Below are 26,099 nucleotides of genomic sequence, written 5' to 3'. Positions count from 1 at the left end.
CATTTTCCTGTGTGGCTCTCCTTCAAGTGATAAAGAATAGGGTCTGTTTAAAAGAGATATATAGAAATCAAACACTTTTAGCAATGTCAGTCTTCACAAATTCCCAATCTGTGTTTGCCTTTTTGCACAAAGTCTCCTTTTGCATTTCTCTTTGTGGAAAGACAAACTGGAAGTAGAAAGGAGAGTAAAGGGTCTTACATAGGTCAGGCTGATGCCACAGGCCTCTCATGTACCAGACAGAATATTTCACCAACCCTACAGAAGATCATTCACTTATGAGGCAGGCTACTAATTGCTAATATCCCCAGAACAATCAAGACGGTGAGGGTAGGAAGGTGCACCGAGTATTTCCAATCTGTTTCATGTCTGATTAGATTTCGTTTTTCTTTATTTATTTTTCTCAATAAGTCATATTTAAGAAGTCATTTAGTCATCAAAAGAGGAACCTCTAACAGTGGCATGGAAGGGGAGAGTTGATGAAAAGACTAAATGAGAGATCTAGTCAAGATGGGATGTCGTATGATGGACACGGACACAGCATGCGCTAAACAACGGTTCATGCTTCGCGCAAAAAACAAAGGTGGCACAAAATCTTAGAGAAGAAGACAGAAGGAAGTGGGAAGCAGAGACAGGAAAGAAGAGGAGGAGAGGTTTGGTTTCTTCCTGTGTACTCGACACACTCACCATCCTCTGTTGGAACATAGATGTTTAGGTAAAGACAATCCTCATGTTGATCTTGTATGTATGTGGTAACTATATCCAGGTTGAAAGTGAACCATATCGGCATCATTATCTCTGGCACGGCATTGTGTATATTTTGAGGGCAGACAGGAGCAAAATGGGTGGCGTTCTTGATTCCTGACCAGGAAGATGGAGGCTCCGGGGGCATGAAGCGTTTTTCTCCCACGGGGGAGGCAGCGTAAGGAACCCCCAGATACTGGTCGACCGGCCCGAGAATCTCGCTAGGCAGGGGGACCCTCACCCCTCTGAGTTTCCCATACTGTGTGTTCACAGTGGGGTGGTAGTTCTGACCACTCACAGCCGCAAAGCACCAACAAAAACTTAACACCCACAAGGACACGCTGAAATTGGTGCAATTATAGGCACCGTGCCAGTTCTGCGAGGGGAAACGATTTCTCCCGGGAGAAAACCACATGGTCCTTGTGAGCGAGTACAAGTGCAAGTGACCAACATACAAGCCAGGGCACCGCCCTCAGCAAATGCACAGGCTTCCCACTCAGCCCAGTAGTGCAGGCACCTGAGGGACAGTCATCAGCTGGGATACTGGAGCCCACCAGCTTACAGATGAGACAGTCAAAAGTTGCGCAGTTCCTGTCTGTGGCGAGGTCCTTATTCACTGTCCTTCCTCTGCTCGTCCGATCTTCTAACCAGTGCTACAAAAAAAGGACAGAAAAATTAATGACAGTTACTTGAAAATCCACCTGTTTGCTCCCATTTTCAATCAGTCATTTTTATCCACTTTTTGAGTCCTTTTTTATTTTTTAGTCATGACATAAAAAAAGCTCACATAAACATGACAGAGCTCTTAGTGCAATCATCAATCCATATAATCAAGAACCTGTCTTTGACTTGGATATTGCAATTAAGTGTTGGGTAACTTGTCAAGATGTACCAAATAATGCTAACAGGACAATTGAAGTGTGAAAGCCATCAGCTGTCATTAGGTAATTATTCTCTACTTTACAGTCTGACGTTTATATTAACGGTTAATATTTAGACAAAAGGCAGTGGTAAAACTAGCAGTGGGAGTCACACACGCATAATAACACGCTAAAAATTTCATGTCATTTTTAATGTTGGCAGCCTTTTCACTGCGTAGCCCTTTGGAGTAGTTATGCACAAGGTATAAATTAAATGTCATTCTCATTGTTTGCTTATTCAAGAGATCACTTTTTGGGATGAACACAAAAGGGGGGAGGGGAGGATGTTCGCTACAGGCAGCAGGTCCCTCCAGTGACAGCGCTGCAAATGCTAATCAACAGTCCCAGGGTGAACCAGTAACAACACCTTCCCACGCTGCTTGATCAATTTTCAATTTCTGTGGCTTAGGGTCCCTCTCAACCTTGTGTGCCTACTGCAGAGTTTGCTCTAATAACAATGGAGAAGAAAAGCCAGCATTTAGAGGAGGATATTGCATTCCAAAATGACTGTGTAAATGATTTATAATGTATCAGCAGCCGTTGGAGGGCACCTAACCGCTGAGAGAAACCAATCCTGACGTTTCTGGAGGTGCTGTTATCGCTAGGCAGCTATTACCATCCGCCGCAGCTGTGGATCAGCAGACAGTCTGCCGGTGAAATCTATATGCTTAGTTGTATATGCAAAACCTCACTTCAGATCAAAAACATAATGCATACGTGCATGCACATATTTAGTAAATACTCAAAATCAGGCCACTTTCAATAACACTTGGATAAATGGAACATGTGTGCTGGACAATTCTGCTCAGAGATTGTGGCACACAGAGTCCCTGTTAAATGATAATACACGAAAAAAACCCATCCATATCCAGTGTGGGGACTAAAAGGTATTCATTGCTGGGGGGGGGGGATGGTGGAAAAGGCTTCAAAATTTTAAAAAAGCCATTCTGGCAAAGTCGGGTCACTGCTCAGTAGGATCCCTGTACCAGAAGCAGAAAACCTATCTCACTTCATTCATGTATATATATGTATATGTGTGTGTGTGTTTTATATAAAACATTTTGTTTATTATGTAAATTTTACACAAGACATGGACCTGCAATAAACCAATTCCACAGCATTCAAAGGCCGAGCTAATGTGAAACACTTGAACATAATCAGATACTGTTAAAACACAGCACTATAAGAACTAACCTGCAAAAGCATGACAAATAAAAACTACAAATTTCCCCATTAACTAACAGCAAAGCACCAGCAGCTACAGCGATCAAATTTGAACTGCTATTTTGCAGTTATTGTTTTCTATATCAACAGCTTATAACTGTAAAAGAATAGAAAAATCACAGTACAATACAAGTCTAACATTATAGTTTTGATAGCTTGCTTGCAACCATACAGAAAAGTTTATTACTGTAAAATCTAATAACATGTACTTGAACTAAGACAAGAAATCACCTTCGCTACACTCCCTCCGCTCTTTACACCGCACCGTTATGGGAATGCTGCCATATTCAAGACGAGAACTAACCAACTGCTAAGTGTTTTGGTCATTGTGGCTTATTTTCTTGACCAAGAAACCATGCTCTGCATCTCCAGTAATTAAAGCTTAAACACAACTAAACTCAAAATAACAGCACTTAAATAAATTATTTAAGCTTAACGTTTGCTCTTGTGTTCGCCGAAGAAAAAATAGTGCATTATACCGTAAATATGCACAGCAGCTTGCTGATGATATTTTTTCCTGTTTTTAAAAGTGATTTGTTGTCTATTTAACACAACAGCCTTGTGCAAAATCCTACTATATAGATATATATTTTAGAGATACACTAAAATAAATTTGCTGTATGTCTAACAATCACTCCACCTTATTCATATTCAGCCTATTAATACCAATAAAATGTCGACATCCTTTAAAAAAAACAAAAGCACCACAAACTATACTCTTAAATTACCACAAGGTCAAATAAATACCAATGAAACTACTTCTAAAACAGATTTTTCCTAGTATTCTAATCTTCATAACAGCAGGATACATTGCATTAAAGCTAAGTATTTAAGTACTATTAAATTCTAATGACAGAAAGCTAATGACCAGGCCTATATGTCAGGTTGTTTTTCAAAAACAGTTTCTGCTTCAATTGCACATGATTTGTGTTTGATTTCAAGTTATGCCACAAAAAAGCTCCACATATTGATTCCCTGAAAAAACAGAAATGCTTGACAAAGGAGGCTTCATAAAGGCCATCCATTCACACATTTGCAGACACAGATAGTCAATTTTCCATCGCAATTTTAAATGAAGTATTTTCTGTTTGGATTTTCTCACACCGTCTGAGAATAGGAGTGATGGGACTAATTCTAGTCAAGATAAAATACATCAGGTCAAACTTTTTAATCAGGACATAGCAAGGACATAGGACACTGTGATGGAGTGTGTGTGTTTAGAGGACACACAGCACAGAGGACTTCATCAGTCTCTTCTCCAACAGCATCTCAGAGGTCCTCCGCTTTGATCTCTCTACCTGCTGAAGCACTGCCAAGGGAGAAACAGAGAGAGAGAGCGATTGCATGAGTTCTCCCTCATCATCCCAGAAATATTGATCGTCTCATCACTGTGGCCTTGCAGCCCGTAATAAATACAGCTGGAGTGATGGAGGCGGAAGGAGGGGGGGAGGATGGGTAGGTGGGTGCTGTGCTGACTCTAAGTCAGGTTATTAGCCCTTAATGCAAGACGGCACTCCACCAAGTACATGCCATTAAACACCCTCCTCCCCAATTCTCCAGTGACTGATTAATGGGACATGCGAAATTTCTGGCAGTCCAAATCATATTTAGCATTATTCAAAATGGCCACACTGGTGCATCATGTGAGTACAGATCTCATGTATAGAAGAGAAAAAAAAACACATTTTATTTCTCTTTATATTGGTCTGAGTCCAGAGCCGTGCACACTTACTGTAGAAGACCCTTTGTTCTCCTACAGCAGAGAGATTTCTGCATCGCAATAAAAGTCTGAGCCAAATGTACTCCTACGCTCCGACATCCCTTAGAGAGAGGCTGAATGGACTCTGATAAAAAAGGAACCAATAAGAGTTCTGAGTAGATGGGGCATCTGACTCGCCACACTCTGTTATTATAGTAACTAGTCTGCAACAAAAGCATTCACAAAAGCTGCATTAGTCTTCTGGAACATCTAACTTCAAATGAAGTGAGCCATCCCGCCCTCAGAGGGTGTAATCAGTGATTACAAATGCAGCGCTGTTACATGGAAACCGAGGGACAATGTAATGTGATGCAAAAAAATGATTAGGGCAGCCCACTGAAGGTCAGTGTTTTAAAGCATCAATCGAAGATAGCCAATTCAACTCAGATTCTCTGAGTTGCACATTTGATTACCCGTGTGACATAACATGCTCATGGTCAACCAGAGGGAGGAGCAAAAATCTAAGACAGAGTGCTACTATTTTCCATCCATCCATCCATTCATCCATCCATCCATCCTCTGCCACTTATCAAATTCAGGGTTGCACGGGGGCTGGAGCCTATGCCATTTGGAAAACTTTCAAAAACTCAGGCAGAGCTTGTCTATCAACGAACAGCAATGTTGTGTGCTACCTGGATAATTATGTAAATCATTGTAATACCTTGGCATTGTCACGAAAGGATGGGCAAAATAAGTAAATAAATAATGAGCGGACATTTAAATCATTATACTGAATGAGCTAATCCTATTTTATAGACAAAACTCTTGTTCTTTTAAGGAACAGTCAATATAATGGAAAGCAGACCAAAGTATCCAGGTGGTAACTTTAGCTTGAACTTGTTAAAATTGTCTTCACCTTTGATTTGTGCTACCAAAAGATGCTAAGGCCACTTTTTCAGACAAGCTCTTTTTATGACAGGATTACTCTCTGGTCTCTTTGTTTTCAATACTGTGGAAAATACATATCTCTCTAAATGGTCTGCTTACACATGTTTGTTTCAAATATGCAAGGGATCTTTACACACCAAAATCAGTGATGAATGTATGCACTGTGCATGTGTTAGCTCACAGACACACTCTTTACATAAGCTCCTGGGCTCGACAAAAATAGCATGCCATATTAAATCAATGAGATTGGCATGTTTCAGAAACAACATTCACAAAATGTCAAAATCAAACTGCGGCATCATAAGGCTCCTGCTGGGAACCAGTGTAGTGAGCAATAAGGGGCCACTCTTCCCTTCTCTTCCTTTTTTCGTCAGACACAGAGTTGTGCAGTCATTATTACTTAGGAGATTTGGCACTAAATCAAGGACAAAAATGCGGCACATACTGACTGCTAATCACCGCGGTGATGCTGACATATTTTTAAAGAAGCAAATGGGAGACGACAATGGTGCGGCTGTGGCCACCTGCTAAGCTGTGCGTCTCCACCCCTTCTCCTAAGTGCTGGATAAAGGTGTCCATGACTATCATTACCAGCCGAGCAGCCAAAGTAACGCAGGAAGATCGGCTTGGCAAGCCAAATAAAGACAGATTCCAGGTGAGCATGTGTTGAGATGAATTCTGCGGCTGCACAGCAAATAAATAATGGCCATTCTGTTAACTGCTGACGGTGCTTGAAACAACTGTTTGCTCTTCGAGACTTAAATGATAGGGACAGATTTGATCTAGAAGTTTTAAAGCTGCGAGTCGAGGCAGAGAGCCCATTCTTACATCTATATTCCCTCTCTCTCTTTCACTTGAATGTGTGTGTGTGTGTGTGTGTGTATGCCTCTGAGTGTCAGATACAGTTTAGTAAGTAATATGATGTGGGAAACAATATGTGGGGGTACAGGAATATTAATCAGAGCTAACCATCTCAATTAGATGGGAAAGGACGGAGGAGTTTACATTAAAAAAAAATGATATATACGTAACTTTCCCAAACAGTTCATCATCCCAACTCCTATTGATCCCCTACAGAGTCCCACAAGACACTCCTACTGAAAAATCTTAAAGTAGCTAATCACTCAAGAAGCCCACAGGGATTCGTTGAGAAACCGCAGGGGCAAGTATTGGGTCCGTCTCTAATCTAGCTGTATGTAAACACATTAAGACTTTACACATGGCATACTCATTATCCAAGCTCCCACAGATGCCGATTGCAGGGAGAGATCTGTTCTCTTGACAAAGTCTTTTGTGTGCAGTTTCCATCACCCTGCCAACACAGTTTCATAGCATTGCTTACCAAAGAGCAGAAGATGAAGGTGGCCTCAGTTAAGTCTTTGACCGTAACAATAATAATTAAAATCCTGTGATTTTGTTTATATAATGCTTTTCACTCTTCACTGCATAACTGTGTAATTACGTATTAAGGTTGATCTTATAAGTTGAAGATGCCTTTGTTGCAGGCAAAGTCACACACCATAACATATTCTCATTAGCAATATGCAACATACACTTAAATGCTTATCATTATTCTAAAAACACATATTATACTCGTCACTATCCCTTTTACTAGCAAGGCACATCTCACTCATTCAGATCTCCTTTTGCCTTCAGAACAACCTTAATTCATTATAACATAGATTTAACCTAAGTTCTGGAAACATTTCTCAGAATTTTTAGACCCTATTGATATGAACGAGTCACAGACTTGCTGCAGATTTGCTGGGTGCACATTCATGATACCAGTCTCCCATTCCACCACCTCGCAAAGGTGTTAAGATCTGATAACAGCTGAGTACAACGAATTCATTGTCATCTTCAGGAAGCCAGTCTGCGGTTGTTTGGGGGTTTGTGACATGGAGCTTTATGCTTCCAAAAGCAGTCATTAGAAGATGTGATCACAGGGGACATGAAGGGATGGACATCATTAGCAAAAATACTCAGGTATGCTGTGGTGTTTAAATGATATTCACTTGGTATTAATTGGTCAAAAGTGTTACCAAGAAAATATCCCAATACCGTTATACCACCACCACCATACCATCATATCACAGCCTAAGCTGTTGATACAAGGATGGATGCCAAATTCTCACACTACCATCCAAATGTTGCAGCAGAAATCGTGACTTATTGGGGGATGCTTTCCAGTTTTCTTTTGCCCAACTTTTATGAGGCCTGTGGCAATGGTAGCCTCGGTTTCCTGTTCTTAGCTTACTGGTGTAGTACCTAATGTGCTCTTCTGCTGCTGTAGTCCAACTGCTTTGAGACCAAGCTTCCTAGCTTGATGCACTCTGGCCATTCTCCTCTGACCTCTGGCATCAAGAAGACATTTTCGCTCTGAAAACAGGCCCCACAAGGCTGTGTGCTCAGTCCTCTGCTGTTCACACTGCTGACTCATGACTGTGTAGCAACACACAGTTCAAATCACATCATTAAATTCGCTGATGACACGACCGTGGTGGGTCTCATTAGCAAGAACGACGAGTCAGCGTACAGAGAGGAAGTACAGAGACTAACGGACTGGTGTAAGGACAACAACCTGTCTCTGAATGTTGACAAGACAAAAGAGATGGTTGTTGACTTTAGGAGGACACGAGGCGACCACTCACCGCTGAGCATCAACGGCTCCTCTGTGGAGATCGTTGACAGCACCAAATTCCTGGGCGTACACCTGGAGAAGGACCTCGGCTGGTCCCTCAACACCAGCTCCCTGCACAAGAAAGCCCAACAGCGTCTTTTCTTTCTGAGAAGACTGAGAAAGGCCCGGCTTCCACCACCGATCCTGACCACCTTCTATAGAGGAACTATTGAGAGCATCCTGAGCGGCTGCATCACTGTCTGGTTTGGGAGCTGTGCCATATCAGACCGCAAGACCCTACAGCGGATAGTGGGAACAGCAGAGAAGATCATCGGGGTCTCTCTACCCTCTATTGAGGACATCTACACCACACGCTGCATTCGCAAAGCCACCAGCATTGTGGCTGATCGGACACACCCCTCTCACACACTCTTTACACTCCTGCCATCCGGAAAAAGGTACCGAAGCATTCGGGCACGCACATCCAGACTGTGCAACAGCTTTTTTCCACAAGCCATCCGTCTCCTCAGCAAAAAGGGACTGACTGATAAACACGCACACACACAAATACACTAACATTATCACTCAGCTTAACTCAAATACCTCAAAACATTGAGACTGGATTGACTAACCAACACAAAGCGCAAACACACTGACCTACACCACCAAACCATCGCACACACCAACCTGTAAATGCTCTTTTGCACAATATTATTACTAGATATATTATATATTATTATTTTTTTTGCACTAACTTGTCTTGTAGCACCTTGGTTCCTGGAGGAACGTTGTTTCGCCTCACTGTGTATTTTTAAACTGTATATGGTTGAAGTGACAATAAAGTTGAACTTGAACTTGAACTTCATCAGCCAGCAGACCCAGCCAGGCTCCACCATCAGCCAGCAGGCCACAGCCAGGCTCAGCAGGCCACAGCCAGGCTCCACCATCAGCCAGCAGGCCACAGCCAGGCTCCACCATCAGCCAGCAGACCCAGCCAGGCTCCACCATCAGCCAGCAGGCCACAGCCAGGCTCCACCATCAGCCAGCAGGCCACAGCCAGGCTCAGCAGGCCACAGCCAGGCTCCACCATCAGCCAGCAGGCCACAGCCAGGCTCCACCATCAGCCAGCAGACCCAGCCAGGCTCCACCATCAGCCAGCAGGCCACAGCCAGGCTCCACCATCAGCCAGCAGGCCACAGCCAGGCTCAGCAGGCCACAGCCAGGCTCCACCATCAGCCAGTAGGCCACAGCCAGGCTCCACCATCAGCCAGCAGGCCACAGCCAGCAGACCCAGCCAGGCTCCACCATCAGCCAGCAGGCCACAGCCAGGCTCCACCATCAGCCAGCAGGCCACAGCCAGGCTCCACCATCAGCCAGCAGGCCTAGCCAGGCGCCATCATCAGAAATTCCGCTTCCGGGTCCTTCGTGGTGGCCGCCTCGTGCTCTCGCTTCAGTATGCCACCCAAGAAAGGCCCAACACCAGAGGAGGTTGAGGACATTAAAACCTCCCTCGGAGCGCTGTGCGGAGACGTGGCCGCAGTCAGGGCACAGCAGGAGCTGCTTCTGGGGCTTCTGGAGGAGGTAAAACAGCTACGCCTCCAAAATGCCGAGAAGGACAGACGGATCATGGATCTCGAGCGGCGGGTGGATGAGCTGGAGCAGTGCACCCGTACGAACGACGTGGTCATCAGCGGTATTAAAATCAAGCCGCGCTCGTACGCGAGCGCGGTGGCCGGGAACGTCGGGGAGCCCAGCGACGAGGAGACCCGCTCGGTGGAGCAACAGGTGGCGTCCTTCCTCCAAAGCAAGGGGATAGAGATGGACCTGGAGCACATAGAAGCATGTCACTCACTGCCCAGGAGGAGTGACAGACCGCCGGCCGTCGTTATGAGATTTGTCAATCGGAAGAACAAGGTCGCACTGCTGAAACAAGGACGCAAACTGAAAGGCACGGACGTTTTCATTAATGAGCATCTGACACGAAAAAACGCAGACATCGCGAGGAAGGCAAGGCAACTGAAGAAGAACGGTAAAATACAACATACATGGGTAACAAACTGTAAGATTTTCATTAAGCTAAACGGGACACCAGAAGAGGCAAAAGTACTGATAGTGAGGAACATGGAGGATCTGGACAAGTATAACTGACACCAATGTATCAATTACACCAGGAAATGACATGGACACGTTGAAATTAGTTCTTCAACAGAAAGTAATTGATCTAGATTGTGAATATAAGGAGCATAATATAATAGATCCAGAAATAGATTCTGAAAGTAACTTTCTCTCTTCTTTTGTTAAAAATTGTAATTATTTCACTCAGGAACAATATGAAAAAGAAATTAACCTAGACGGGAAGCTCTCATTAATTCACTTTAACAGCAGAAGTATGTACTCTAATTTTGATTTCATTAAGGACTATTTGCAACAATTTTCTCGCCCCTTTAGTATTATAGCCATCACTGAAACTTGGTTCAATGTCGATAAAGGAATAGATTTTTGTTTGAATGGATATGATTTAAAATACATGAATAGATTAAATAAGGCGGGCGGCGGGGTTGCTATATATGTTCATAACTCTATAAAATATAATGTTGTAACAACTATGTCTATGGCTATTGATGGAATTTTGGAATGTTTGACTATTGAGATTATGAATGAAAAAAAGAGAAATGTTATAATAAGTTGCATATATCGGACACCCAGTTCAAGTATTGACACTTTTAATGAATGGATAGAAAAAACGTTTGCTTCGGTGAACCAAAAATTACTATTTATCTGTGGTGATTTTAACATTGATTTGCTAAATCCAACAAGGTTAAAAGCCATTGATGACTTTACTGACACAATGTACAGCTTATCACTATATCCAACAATAACAAAGCCAAGCAGAATAACATCACATAGCGCCACTATTATTGACAATATTTTTACTAATGTCATGGATTTCCAAATTAATAGTGGCCTGCTTGTCTGTGATATAACTGACCACTTACCAGTTTTTACTTTGTGTGACTGTGATTTAAAAAAAATAGATACCAAGATCATGATAGCAAAGCGAACAATAAATGAAGAAGCAATTCATGCCTTCAATTTCGATTTAGCACAACAAGATTAGAGTTCGGTGTATGAAGAGTCAGATGTGGACAAGGCTTATGATAATTTTCTAGATATTTTTACTATGTGGTACAATAAACATTGTCCTGTAAACGAACACATGACAAAGAAAAAAAAGATAAAAAGTCCTTGGCTCACAAAAGGAATTATTAATGCTTGCAAAAAGAAAAACAATCTGTATAAACAGTTTATCAAAGTAAAAACAAAAGAAGTGGAACAAAGATATAAAGCATATAGAAATAAATTGACTGATATTATAAGAACGAGCAAACAACTTTATTATAAAAGAAGATTATATGAAAATAAAAACAATATAAAAGGAACTTGGGATGTGTTAAACAACTTAATTAAACAAGGATCTTCTGGAACATCATATCCTGAATATTTTACTGATGCAAATGGTGAAAATCACAACATGAGTAATATTGTCGATGGGTTCAATAAATTCTTCATAAATGTTGGCCCAGAACTAGCAGCGGACATCCCGTGTCATAAAAATGAAAATATCAGTAATATAAAATCAAATCCCTTTTCACTGTTCCTCTCAGCTACAAATGAGCAAGAAGTAATAAATATCACATTAAAATGTAAAAGTAAGTCTTCAATGGATTATCATGACATAAATATGTCTGTAGTTAAACAGGTTATTCTGAATATTGCTAGTCCCTTAACATATATCTGTAATTTATCATTTCAGTCCGGTTGTTTTCCAAAAAAAATGAAAATTGCGAAAGTAATACCACTATATAAAAGTAATGACAAACACAGTTTTACCAATTATAGGCCTATTTCTCTACTGCCTCAATTCTCAAAAGTTCTAGAAAAACTTTTTAATTCAAGATTAGAAAAATTCCTTGAAAAACATCAAATAATAAATGTTGGTCAGTATGGTTTCAGAACGCAAAGAACCACTTCAATGGCGATAATTGAGGCAGTAGAAGAAATTACTGATACACTGGATAAAAATAAATATGCAGTTGGTATTTTTGTTGATCTCAAAAAGGCCTTCGACACAATCAATCACTCAATTTTACTGGATAAATTGGAAAGATATGGTATTCGAGGGAAAGCTGGTAACTGGTTAAAAAGTTACCTAACGGGTCGGGAACAATATGTTAGCATAGGGCATTACCATTCAGAGAAACTTGGTATTACATGTGGTGTTCCCCAAGGGTCAGTGTTGGGACCAAAACTTTTCAATGTATACATAAATGATATTTTTGATGTTTCTCAAGTACTTAAACTCATACTGTTCGCAGATGACACCAACATATTTTTCAGTAGCGATGATTATACTGATCTTGTAATGACCGTAAACAGGGAGCTACAATTAATAAAAAAATGGATGGACATAAATAAATTATCATTAAATATAAATAAAACTAAAGCAATGTTTTTTGGTAATTTAAAATATAATATAGAATTACCAATTATCATTGAAGGTGTACCAATTGATAATGTGAGTGAAAACAAATTTTTGGGAGTTATAATTGATAACAAAATTTCATGGAAACCCCACGTCAGACACATAAAAACCAAAATTTCTAGAAGCCTCGCAGTTTTGAACAAAGTGAAACAATTCCTTGATAAAGATGCACTTCGTACTCTGTACTGTACCCTGGTTCTTCCATATCTTACATATTGTGTGGAAGTGTGGGGAAATACATATAAAAATACAACTAATCCATTAGTCACAGTACAGAAACGAGCACTGCGTATTATTCACAAGGCTGGTTATCTAGAACATACTCACAAATTCTTTCTTCAGGCAAAGTTACTTAAATTCCAGGATCTGGTTAATTACAATACATCCATAATTTTTTATAAAGCTTTTACTAAACTTTTACCGGCAAATTTACAAACTAGATTTGAAATTCGAGAAAAGGTTTATAATGTGAGAGGCTTTGGAGAATTCAAATTACCCAGAACTCGAACAACCCATAAAGGCTTTTGCGTGTCTGTATGTGGTGTGAAAATCTGGAACAGTCTGAGTTTACAATTGAAACAATGCAAAAATATTCATAGATTTAAATTTCTCTACAAACAGTTGGTCTGGTCACAGTATACTCAATGATGGGTTTTAGTGTGCTCTGTAATGTCTGTTCTCTTACCATTGCTGGTATGGATTCCAAAATAAAAAATAAAAAATAAAGTGTGCATATGTATGTACATATATGTACTTGTGTGTGTAGATATATATGTATGTATATGTATGTGTGTTTGTTACTTGTAGTTATTACTGCCTGTTACCTGTGGTAATGCAATTTATAATTTATATATTCTGTATTCAGTTATGAAGGCTCTAATTGTTGGTTGCGAGCTGCCGCTTAGATGCTTGTATGTGCCCGGAGCTGTTGATGGGTCTGTATGCAATGATGGGCGTAGCTGCGGGAAGTTTATTGTTTTTTTTGTTGATGAGTGAGTATAGGGGTGGGATTTAATAAGTTTTCTTCGTCCCACTCCTTTTTCAGGCAATTTTTGTTTTTTGTTTTGTGTATTTTATGTTCAATATAGGTATTTGTTGTGCCTGAAAATGAATAAATAAATGAAAAATGAAATGAAATTCTTTTCTTTCTTTTTTTTACTAATCTTTGTAAATCCTAGAGATAGTTGTGTGGGAAAATCCCAGTAGATCTGCTGATCACACAACTTAATTATCATATTCTCATTAGCAATATGCTAATGAGAATAGCTGCTGATCTACTGCTGGCACGAACAGTCACATTCAAAATAACTTTAATCACCTTTCTTCCTGACTCTGATGCTCAGTTTGAACTTTAGGATTTTGTCTTGATCATATCTATACGCCTAAATGCACTGAGTTGCCTCAGATTGGCTGATTTTGTTTCACTGAGCACCTGAAAAGGGGAACCTCGCAAAATGCCTGTTGAGTGTTTATAATTTTGGTGTAGAAAACAATGTAATCACTCATTTAGGTGGTTGGTGGGTAGTCATTTAGCTACTTGACTAAGTAAATCAGTGCATTAGAAATGCAACCATGGGATGTCCAATTTACTACAACGAACATTTTTCTGAATGTTTTGTTTTCTGTAGTTGGTCAAATCATCTTACATCTGTGAAGTGGAAAACTCATGTGATTGGGCTTGCTTTAACGCATGAGGAACCACTCGAGCATACCAAGGAGAATTCAGCAGATATTTCAAACAGCTTCCTTCATCTCCTCCACTGTGAGGACAGCACGTATAACATGGCAGCACAAACATCAATTTCTGACTTACAGTGGAAAAGAGGATGGATTTTTAGCCTTCTGGGATTCTTTCCTAATAAAATTCAGGCAAGAGCAAGGAACCTGAACAGTACCGGCATGGCACTACGTATATAAAGCAAGTGTAAGTTTATGACCATTGCTTCAAATGTGAACTGCTGTGTATTACTTTTGCTGCACTCTTTTGGCTAAATGCTGCTTGTCCTGGAGTTCCCTGGCAGTTAGTGCCTGAGAAGAAAACGCTTAAATTTGCACTGATTGATTATAGTTATAGAGATTAATGGGGATATTGGTGGGGATAAATGGCTTATTTCCAATTTAAACTCTGTATTGAATACTTAAAGTATGTCATTTTAAGTAATGCATCTAACAATATGCAGTACTCTGCACATTTATCAGACTGGCCTAAGTGGATGGGAGTGGGGAAACATTTTTCTTAAAGCAGCTATTAACACTTAACAAACATATAGACTTGAACTGAGGGTTTGCTTTGAGTTAATTGAGGTCTGGCTGGTAATTACAACAGAGAGTTGATCTCTCGCAATCAAGGTTCCTAGTTCATTGGCACCACATTATAAAATCTTAGATGGATCAGCTCCTATGGCCAGTATTGACTCTTCTACTCTGGGTTAAAGCAACCATTCATTCGTTGCCCTACAAAAAACCATTTGCAGTGCCAGTATCAAATACTAATACGCATTAAAATGAACTCAGACTGAGGAGTGCTTTAAAAAAAACAACAAAAGACTGGCTAAAGAAGAAGAACAGTTTTAATAACAAAGTAACAAACTGCATAAAATACACATTTGACATAGGAATCATTAGTAGATATCTCCCAGTAGGAGCAGACAAAAGAAATTCTTCCAAATGCCCCAAACACCCACCATCTTCCAATAAAAAATAATAACAAGTAAAAAACAAAAGAACTCAGAAACATTGCAAACCATATAATGCCACAGTGCTTTGAAGAGATGATTCCCCCCCCCCCCCCAAAAAAAAAAAAAATTGCACCATTTCAGAAAAGCAGTGGAGTCCTGTGCTGAGTGCATGTAATTCACCACTTTCATCCACTGCATTTTGAATTATGTTTTCTCAAGACGGAGATTAAAAATTCAGATCATCTTGTCCAAAAGAATGTGAAATTCATTAATTTTTTTTGCAAAAAAAGACGAAGATGAAGAAGGCCTCTGGGGCACCACTGTGGCTTTGTGCATCTGCATGAACATATACTGTAAGTATGCTGGGAAAATGAATCTCTCCGTGGCCTAATGAGCTAAATAAGAGCAGTAATTTAAGGTAAGTAGGCCGCGGCTCTGACTGAGAATCCAAAGATCAGCTTTATCATTCGGTGCGAACGACTTACAGAATTATACATATAGGAAGCAGAGACATGACCCAGATGCTACTTGTTAAATTAATGAGCTAATAATGCCTTAAGTACCTTAACATTTGCAGCGGTAATTTGGAAACAGCAATATTCCACATTCAGGTAAAATATGATGTCCGACTCAAGACTTACTTCGAGAACATAAATTACGGCAATTTAAATGTTTTGATCTGAAAGCATCAGAGTCTCTACAAGCGTGCTGTTTCTGTAACGGGACTCCACTGCAGCATATAGAGCAGCTTAGAAATAGCTTCACCTTCTCCCTGGAGACATGTACTTAAATGTTAGCTGTTCTTCTTAAGCGGCCCTAAATCATACGCCTGAGAGTCCTTAATTGTGATTGATGAACAATTAAACCAAGGAGAATTTTGAGAAAATAACATGTTAATGAAAGCGGCAACACACGACACATTATTGTGATGTTTCCTTTCAAACACTGCGACTACTTGGCTTCCTTGCAGAGTATTTCGCAGATGCCAAAAGCACAGTGGTAGAATGATGTTATTGACATGCAAATGTCTGGTAGTTGCAGAGAAGTGAGAGGCGCCAGAGTGTATTGTTGTGTGACAAGCAGAATTTCTGAATACAAAGCTGGAAGCAGAGATGTACACAAGTGTGTTTGATATGGCAAAACCCAAAGCACATATACCCACACTACTAAAAAAATAATGGATCTGAGAACATGGTGGTGGAGGGGGGGTCCTATTTACAGAGGGACCGCAGGGTTACTTTAGCCTAATGACAGAAGATTAAATGAGGTCTGCACATGATGCCAGGAGTTTTATGGGAGCATAATTAAGTTTTGAAACAACCCGACAGTGATGTGCTTTTAACTAAAGGTCAACAGTAAACAGCAAGGTGAGCCACACTTGATTACTATGTATATCACAACATCAAAAAAGATGCTGCTGCTCTAATGAGGGGGTGACCTTCATCTTCAGCATAAACAAAGACCAAACTGACTAATACTGCTCTACATGGCCTCTATCAGCCATTAATAGGAGGCGTTTAAGAAATTAATAGTACTTTAATATTAAGAAGAACTATTTAACATAAAATCTTTGACATTTCAGAAGCTGGTATTCCCTTCAATGCTTTCCAATCTAAAAAAGATCAAAAGAAGGTGTGATGTACTTAGCGTCGAGACAGCCTGAATACGAATGAATGAAGACGAAAACCCACAAAACATCAGAAACAAAAATTCCTGATGGCATTATCTTAAATCCAGTAATAATCTGCATTTTTACATGTAAATATGGTTTGGGCATTTACATCGTCATTCCTCACATTATAGGTTTAATTATAGCTAAAGCCGGGTGAGTTTAGAGGAGATGTGGACAGACAGCTGCCATAGCTAAAGCATCCCCTTTATCCAGCACCGTCACAGCCGCTGGCTGCTTCTCCCATTGACGCCCACAGGCCAATGCTGGACTTTAAGGTACAGTAAGTGTTCTAATTTCTCTTCCATAAAACTCAACATCAAAATCATTTTATATCAAATTTTAATTCATAAAACTTAAAAGTCAACAGAAACCTCCAGCATCCAAAAATGTATGGTAAACATTTAAAAGGCGCTCTGGATTATTATTGTTTTCCCACCAGTGTCTCTCCCAGTTGTCTTTTAGAAAAGCAGCTGTATTTCTCTGTTCATTGCATGCTCACCCTGATATTCTTGATATTATTAGTCTGTCTGGAGACTCCACGTGATGATGAGCTCAGAGGGACATTTTAAATGACAGTGCCTTTTCTTGAAGGGATAGCATAAACAACGGAGGCAACCATCTTTGTCTTGTTGCTAACACTGATCTGAATTCACTGGAAAAAAATATCTCTGGAGCAAAGCTGGTAAATGAGACTGCTACTGTTACTATTATTTAGAAACAGGGAGGTTAGGGTTGGCTGGAGGAGTTGGGGGTGGGTGCGGATGAAGGAGACATGCCTCAATATCACACGTGGAGGAGGGAACACTGTCCCCTGACAGCAGTCCTTTCAGCTAGCCCTGGCAGATATGTTTACTCTCTATTCACTATTTCTAATCCTGTCTGAAAGCCTAGCTTGAATGTCAGGCTCCTTCCTAAATTGGCTCGTGTTCTTAGTGATTGATTAAAAGTACTGTAACCCAGCTTTATCAGACTACCCTGAACTCTGCATTTCTGCCAACTCTATTAGGTAATGCATCCTTTGTTATTTTACTTGTTGGTCTCACCGCCTTCCCGTCTTTGGGAAATGCTCAGATCCATTCACTGTGATGCAGAATACCCAGTCGTACCTGGCTCTATGGTTGTACAGCAGCCTTCAGATCAAACAGGAGAACTGCCTTAAGCTCAAAATAGTTTCTGACAAATGTGGCATCCTAATTCAATATACCATTATTCAGTGAAATTGGCCTAAATTTATCAGGAGTTTCCAAAACCAGCATGCTGAGGGATATACCTAAAAAGCATTTCATAATCTTTCCATTCCTTTTTTTCTAACTTTTGACTGATGCCATGGTGATAGCGGAAACACGTCTCTGTCCCCTGACACTGAGCTAAACAACACGGCTATAATTCATGCTTTCTAATGCTGTAATATCCCCATGCCATTGCACACAGAGGAGAGGAGAGGTTGCCCTGATGTTACTGCTGACGCCTAAGTCCTAGACATTGTACTTAGAGTGTCTCCTGCAGGACATTATTCAAACACACACACAGGCGCTACAAAGTCCATAAGACAAGAGTAGGCTGAACACATACGTCCTCAGATGCGGCAGCTCGCTGAGGGTACTCAAGGTTGTATTATAAGATAGGAAGTGAAACCAGTGATATTTTGACCTCACCATATGTACTCTAAGATAAAATCTTTGAATTCAACAGAACGGGAAGCTACAGCATAGACACTATGCATATGGCATGAATTAAAATCCCATTTGTGCACTTTAAGCAGAGTAGAAGACCACATTAATGACTGCACGCTTAGAAGTAGGCCATGTCCAAACACTGCAGGCAAATTTGGCCTCGGGTTGTCTGCACTTCCTCAAAAACTGCACCAAACACACACTGGATGCTGAATCTCCCTTCCTATTCTGTGCCTACTCTGCACCAACGAAGCCCAGAGCAATGACAGCACATACTGTAGATACTGTATGGGAACCCATGCATAACTTTGATCACACATCTACACTGATTTCCAAATTCTTCTAAAATAAACTCGCCTTGATCTGCCTCTCTTTTACCCTTTTTCTTATTATTATTTTTCGCCTGTTTTTCTAAACATCCTTTCCTGTTCCGTGTTTCATTAGCAACCTAAGGGGGGGTAAAAACTAACATCCACTAACATCTGGATGTTAGCTAGCTCGAATGAAAAGTCATATCAGATCAGATCCCGCTACATCAAATGAAACTGGAGGGTACATTATTTATTCATTTCACTGCTGACATCCAAACCATGCCCTAAACGGTGACACTTTGAAAACTATTCCTCTGTGCCTGAACTGCGCTGATACGAGTGCAACTAGCGGGGGCTCGCAGAGGGAAGGGAGTTTTATGTTCCTTTTACCAGGGATGAATGTAGAGGAGACAGAACAACGGGGCCATTGTTGTTTTCTAGCTTAAGAGCCTTGGAGCTTCTGCGAGGAGCAAACACAACAATGAGAGTGCCTCCATGCCTGCTGTAAAATTTCATGTGACTACAAGGCCTTCCCGCAATTTTCACAGACACTAAAAGCAGAGCCCTTAGGACCAAAAATGGCATGTCAACTGTTACCAATACAACTGCTACCCTTTTGGTGAATGGAAACTCTATGTAGGTAAATCTCAGTGTGGGTTTGTGTGCCAGGTGATTTGTTTTTGGGGTTGTTGTTTTTTTTAAATATATGTTTTGCAAAAATTGTGTGAAAAATAATAAGGAAACTTTTACTCTAGCTTTTATTCAGAGTTTCTTTGTATTGTCAGCACAAAAAGGGAACGCTTTAATTTTGCAGGAACAAAAGCGCCTGTTGTTGCAATTAATGCACCTTTCAAACTCAATACTATACTTTTCTAGAACTAAAAAAAAAAGAGAGAAACGATGCACCTCTTGCAGAACCTAAGAGCTGCATGATTGCCTTTTACATCCAGAGGTTAGCATCGCCAACTTGGTATGCAGACAAGCTCCAAGAAAGAAATCCACGTGTGATGGATACAAAGAAAAGGTTTTCAGAAGAGGGGAGAGTCTCCTCTGTGTAGGATTAAGCGCTTTAGATGTAATGATGAGAGAGGCCCTGTTTTTATTTGTTTTCAAAAGGCATTTTGCTCTTAATGGAATAGCGTCTGCTTTCCGTCTCCGGAGGATACGAATGCTCATCAAAGACCTGGCTTTGTCAAACAATCCATAAACTCTTAATGCCACACGGCAATAGATAGTTGCTAGACAGGTTCAGAGCAAGGGAGAAAAAAAAATCAATGACAAGTTATACCAATTTACAATGTCATTATAGTGCAAAAGGTTTTATATCATACTCTTTTGCTCTGTGATCCCAGACCATTAAGGGACTGCTCATGTTTTGGGAAGTTCCAGCTCAGAATTCCTTGGTGGGATTCTAGCGCTTCCTATCAATATCTGAGGCGGTGGCTGCCAGAAGATTTGGTAGCACTCGATGCCCAGGGCTGTAAATCTGGGCCAGGGGTTGTGTGGGATGCTCAGATAAATGGGTTGGGCTTTGTTTTATTGCAGCGCTGCTTGTCTTAACTTTCTGTGTCTACCAGGGATTTAGAAAATGTGCTACTGTCCTTGGGCCTCTCTCTGAAACAGCAGCTCTGAGTCGGGTTTGAGTCAGCCCTGGTGCCCCCAGATTACATAAATATCCTCTATAAGCCATTCACTACTATATCCGCGCGCTACTGTTTTGGTTGCTTTTTTTTATCTCCGGCAGCATTTTGTTGTTTTTGCACGAGTACGGGGTGCAAGTTTCAGATTAAAAAGCAGAGGAAGCAGAGGATCCTCATTTAACCCAATTTGACGATTCCTCTCACACTGCGTCGAACAATTAAATGCAAAGAGTAAACATTTTGCTTTCAAGTTGTTGAAAGACCTTTACATGTGATGCAGCTGTTTGTCATTTGTGTGCAGCTAAGCATCAATATAAAAGAAAAGTGGGCCACGGAGACACAAAGCACAATTATCCCTGAGGAAATATGTCACTTTTCCAACGTCCTTTGTGATAAGGTTCCTTTATTCATTCTTCTTTCAAAAAGCACAGTGGGGAAACAAAGGCAAAGATATGGCTTATTAGGTCAGTTTATTATTATTTTTTTGTAAATATATATACAAACTGATCTTGGATCTGCTGGATAAATCACATGGGTATCATTAGAATCAACCCCGAGGAGTCTCCAGCTGCAGCGTGTTCGTGTGTGTTTAGGATGGCTCATGACTTTCCGGTGTTTTTTCAACATCCAATCAAGTAAAGCGATGTGTAGCAGTGTGGCAGCCCTACTGAAATGCATCTGTACTCTTGCAGAGCTCTGATGCCTTTTTGCACTGTAAAACACACACACTTCTTCATTTAAATAATTTATTTCAGAAGCAGACTTTGGAGACAGCTCGGTCATACAAATCAAGAGGAGGCTCAGAGAATGCAAACTCGTTACCCTGCCCGATTGTTATCCTTTAGCATAAGCTAACCTTAACCCTAACTCTATTGGACATCGCAATATTTAACGTATTAGTGGGTGCCAGGCTCCCCCCCCCCCTCCCAAAAAAACAAAAAACTTCAACAATAAATCCGTATTGTCATCGTTTGCTTTGGAGTTAAGGCTTCTGTAGAATTTTAAATGTGCAAAAAATTTGAGTGAAGCAGGTTTGGATTCAAAGAGGATGTGATTAAAGAGCATATGAGATGAGAATGCCAGTAAATTCTGGGGTGTCAGAAAACACTGAATGATTTAATAATATGGTATGGAGATCTGCCTCAATCAAAAAAAAAATCTTCAAATAAAAAGACGTAATGAAGAAAAACTTCAGGATACAGTTGACTAGGATTTGTATTCTGCTTGTTTGTGTACTAGTGTGGGGTTTTCGTTTTGTTTTTTTAAAAAAAAAGATAGTAAAGCTGTAGTTGTCCGCAGCATGAATAAAACAAACGTGGATTTTTGTTTGACTGGCTTTCTCCAGCCCAGAGCTCACTTGTCAAAAGGCTTATCCAGGCTTATCTTTCTCCACCCTAGCTATTTTCCTCTTGTTTCTTTTCAATCTCACCTCTTCCTTCTGTCCTCGTTCTTATCCTCTCTGATCCCCTCTCCATTCCTGCTACTCTCAGAGAACCATTTCTATCCAACGGTATCATTTCACTCTTCAGCTTCAGGACTGAACTGCCCACCACTATTATGTCATTCAACACCTGTACTTAAACCGGGTTGAAATTCACGGTGAGCCCAGGGCAATGGAACTACGAGAGAAACTACAGCTCTGGAGTCTCTTGTCCCAAATCTACCTTCCTCTGCTGTAATGACTCGTAAAGACAAAATGCAAGTGCGACTCTTCAGGTTCGCACTGGACAACAAGCCCATGAGGCTCTATTTACTTTTAGCTTATGAAAAGTACAGTATGTTAATAGTCAAGGTTCAAACAGCAACCCACATATTTACAGCTTTCTGCAAATAATATGCGATTATGGGCTTTTGGAGCACATAATTTGGGGCGTTTTAGCAAAACCCTCAAATCTGTGCTACTTAAAGGCTCAGAAGAGCGCCTCGAGGATTCCTCCCTGGTCTTATGTGCTCGCCCACATCACCATACTCCCCAGAAACAAAACTTGTCTTTTTTTTCTAGATTAAAAACCTCAAACCAAGAAGCTCATCAAAATGAGGCTCCTCCCCTCAGCCTCACTTTTTCACTCAAACTATTGTCATAGTGACCTACAGCCACCAATTCATCACAGCTGCCATCTTAGGGGAGTAAGTCGCGAGGCTATTTCTGTAATGACCCAGATTCTCAGGTAAATCTGGATCCATATCATTGTAATGAGCAGCGGCAAATCAAAGGAGAGCATATTAGGTCAAAGAAACGATTTTCTTATTTATGCTCATTTACTTTATGGCTAAACGTTGTGTTATTTAAACTTTAAGACTCATGAAAAGTGTGCATCCTGTATTGAAAACACAATCGATGGCAGAGAAAATTCCCCAGTCTAATTTCCTTTCTTGGTAATTTTGTCAGATTAATATCAAGTCAATTTCCTGGAGCCTGTTCTTACACAGAGTGATGGCATGTTGATGGTATCATTGGAAGAAAGCTATAATTGTGGAGGATGGCTCCTTTTGGGAGAAATATGGGCACAGATGGGCCCTGAGCTTGATAGAGGAATTTCTCTGAAAGGGAAAGGCTATCGGAAAGCATTGCCAAGCTGGCAAGAGATATAAATAGACGACAGCGAGGAGCAGGTCTACATGTAAGCACCAAAATAAACCAGTCCCAAAGTAGGTAGCATCCTATTAAGGCAGAGGGTTTACAATGTCGTTAAGGTAAATTTACAAAACATTATCCAAAGCTGCATAACACTGCATTATTAAGAGAATCTGATTAGATTTGCTTATTACTACTTACTGTTTTATATAATGGCTTGTGCTTGTACCACTACAATAGCATTTATAGTGCATTTTTATGGCTTTACTCAAAGCTATGCTTATATATTACATTTATATGATATTTCATTTACATATAAATGTTATTTATTCATTTATTCGCTGAACTGTTACACTGCATTGCACAACAACTAGGCCAAAACACAGTGGACTCCCTCCATCAAAAAGATAGTACAGAAACAACCACTCACTTACTCACATTCACACCTACAGGCAATTCAGTCTCCAGTCAGCTTGATGGGGAGGAAATGCGAGCACAAGCACAGGCAGAGACACCGCTACCACCGAAGACACAAAGGACCCGCGCTCAGTACTGTTTTGGGGGGATTTGAGGGGTTTTAATAACCTGAGGAAGAGTTTACATTCTGCAATTACACACACTTTACACGTGAAATTTTATAGCCTGCTCTGATCTTCTGGTCTGTAAAATAAACGATTAGGGCGAAAACACTAAAGTTAAAGAAGCGCTAAATTTGAATTTCAATGTTTACTGAAACATATTAATGAAGACAATGTAGTTCAGTATTTACTTTTAGGGGTTTTCCTTGATAAAAATCAGTTGCTGTATTTCTACAAACTGCACAGGGACAAAACAAAAGCCCACACATAATATTCTACTGGCCTCAAGACTCCTCAGTGGCTAGCATAGTGAAATGGATAATAAAAGTGAAATAGATAGCGCCTCAGTCAGCAGCAGCAGCTTCAAACAACTCGGAGCTGTGGCTAACCTAATGTACATGCCATCCAAAATACTAAAAACCAACAAAAAAACAAATATCCAAAAAAACAAAACAAATACAAATAAATCCTAATACAGGTGAAAGGTCTGGTGTCTAGATAAAAACACACACAAATAAATGTGTTTACATGATTTCCACATTGTCTTCAGAGAGGAAGGACTAACAGGAGATGAATTAGCATGACACTGGTGCTGAACTCAATGTCAACATTTCACTAAATCTCAAATATAATTTCAAAAAAGTAAAACTTCAATATTTGTTCTCCAGAGTAGCAGATGTATGTGTTTTTGTCCAGGTGAAAGGCAAAAGGAAGGGAGATAATAAAGGAAAGATTATCCTAAAGAACATACAGCAACTGTAATTGAAAACCAACTTGTAGAGCAGAGATCTGCAATTTTATGACGGCTGAACAGTTGCGACGGAAAGTTTGTGCGTGTTGGAGTGTGTGCGTGGGAGGAGAGGGAGGACGGATCTCTATTAATCTCTTGCATTACTGCAGTCATTTCCACTCTCTTCATCACCAGAGCATGTGCTCTTTGAGATTTAAAATATTTAAATCTGTAATCTGTCAGCATTATGAGGTTAACGCACGCCCGCGAGACTGGTGTCCTATCCGTCACTATGCTTTCCACCTCACATGGCCCCCACATATATCACAAGGACCTGACATGGCCTTTTGTAGTTCTGGCTGGAAAAGACTTTGCACCCGATGTCTGTAATTTCTCAACAGCGGAACAGACATGCTGCCGGACCCTAGAGAAAAATTACGGGAAACGTGTGCAGATGAAAAAAAAAGAGAGACAGAGAGAGAGAGAAAAACAAGCTGCAGCACTGTGAAGTGCAAAGAAGCCTCTAATTGTTTCCCCAATGTATGTGACCCAGTGACTCTGGAGGAGCTCTTTCTTGTTCTTTTACTACGGGCAACCCAGCATTCATTATTGATTTGGTGGCACAAACTCATAGTCTCACACAACGCGGTCTTATGAGTGGGCTTAAGTGTTCTGTCACTCTGGTGCACAACTACATTAAAGAAATGCTAATACACCTTGTTCCCCACCTAGCTTGCGCACATTGCTATATTTTCCTAAAAACTCTGAATTAATAACCAAGAGTGAATAAATTGAATGGGATTAAGCCTGAACGACAGTGACCCATATATGAATATTAGGTTGATGGAAGACACTCCAACGTAGCCCATTTAGCCAGCTCCATGTCATGTCTTCATACGACAGGCTTTTACTAAGCTCCTTAAGAGCCTGCCCCGGGGGATCTATGGTAGGCTGGAGGTACTGACTCAGGCCTTATCTCCACTAATTTACCCCATGAATTAGACAGCCCCGTCTTTCTGTGTACTGCCAGACCCACACAATACTCACTCCATGTTAAGAAAATGAGGAGAGAAAGGGGCTTAGTGATTGCTTAGTTGGATAAGAAGCTGAGGAATTGACAGAGGAAAGGCACACTCTGCCACTTAAACTTTACCTGGACAGTAACGTTCATCCCCTGGGATTAAAACGTGTTGACTCCCTGTCACTTGTCTCTGTATTTGCAGGGCGGATTAGGTAAAATAAAATGCGATTTAAATCATAAGGATTAAGGTGACTTTTCGAAAACAAACAGGCAGGGTTTCACCCCTGTCGCTCACGACACACAGAAAGAACGATTAACTTCTTTGTTTGTTTCCGGCCGGCCTTACATATTACGATGGCTGACGGATTTTTTACATTTCAAGTGAGCTGGCAAGTCTTTAAAAGCCGTGCATGACTCAGTAGTCAAAGGTCCAGAAATCTATATGTACCGCACATGCGGCAAGCATGCAAATCGCAGTCAGAGTCAACAAATAAATGCAACGGATTTGCAAAATAAAGTCAGTGGA

At 40.6% G+C, this 26,099-nt stretch overlaps 1 protein-coding gene across 4 annotated transcripts in view; it reads right to left on the bottom strand.

Moving 5' to 3' along the window:
- The window catches only part of nlgn3a (neuroligin 3a), a 139,192-nt gene that overhangs the window by 108,900 nt on the left and 4,193 nt on the right, over positions 1-26,099 (bottom strand). For 3 of the 4 annotated variants that reach the window (XM_004541005.3, XM_076891944.1, XM_004541006.3), the window contains exon 2: positions 685-1,394. In XM_004541005.3, coding sequence (XP_004541062.1) covers positions 685-1,156 — 472 coding nt within the window. In that variant the 5' untranslated portion in view covers positions 1,157-1,394. Of the gene's footprint in view, positions 1-684; positions 1,395-26,099 lie in introns of those variants that run through there. The other variant, XM_076891948.1, reaches the window with a different exon arrangement.

The sequence above is a fragment of the Maylandia zebra genome, linkage group LG2, assembly GCF_041146795.1.
Source record: "Maylandia zebra isolate NMK-2024a linkage group LG2, Mzebra_GT3a, whole genome shotgun sequence".
NCBI lineage: Eukaryota > Metazoa > Chordata > Actinopteri > Cichliformes > Cichlidae > Maylandia > Maylandia zebra.
This window is presented reverse-complemented; position numbering and strand designations above follow the sequence as displayed.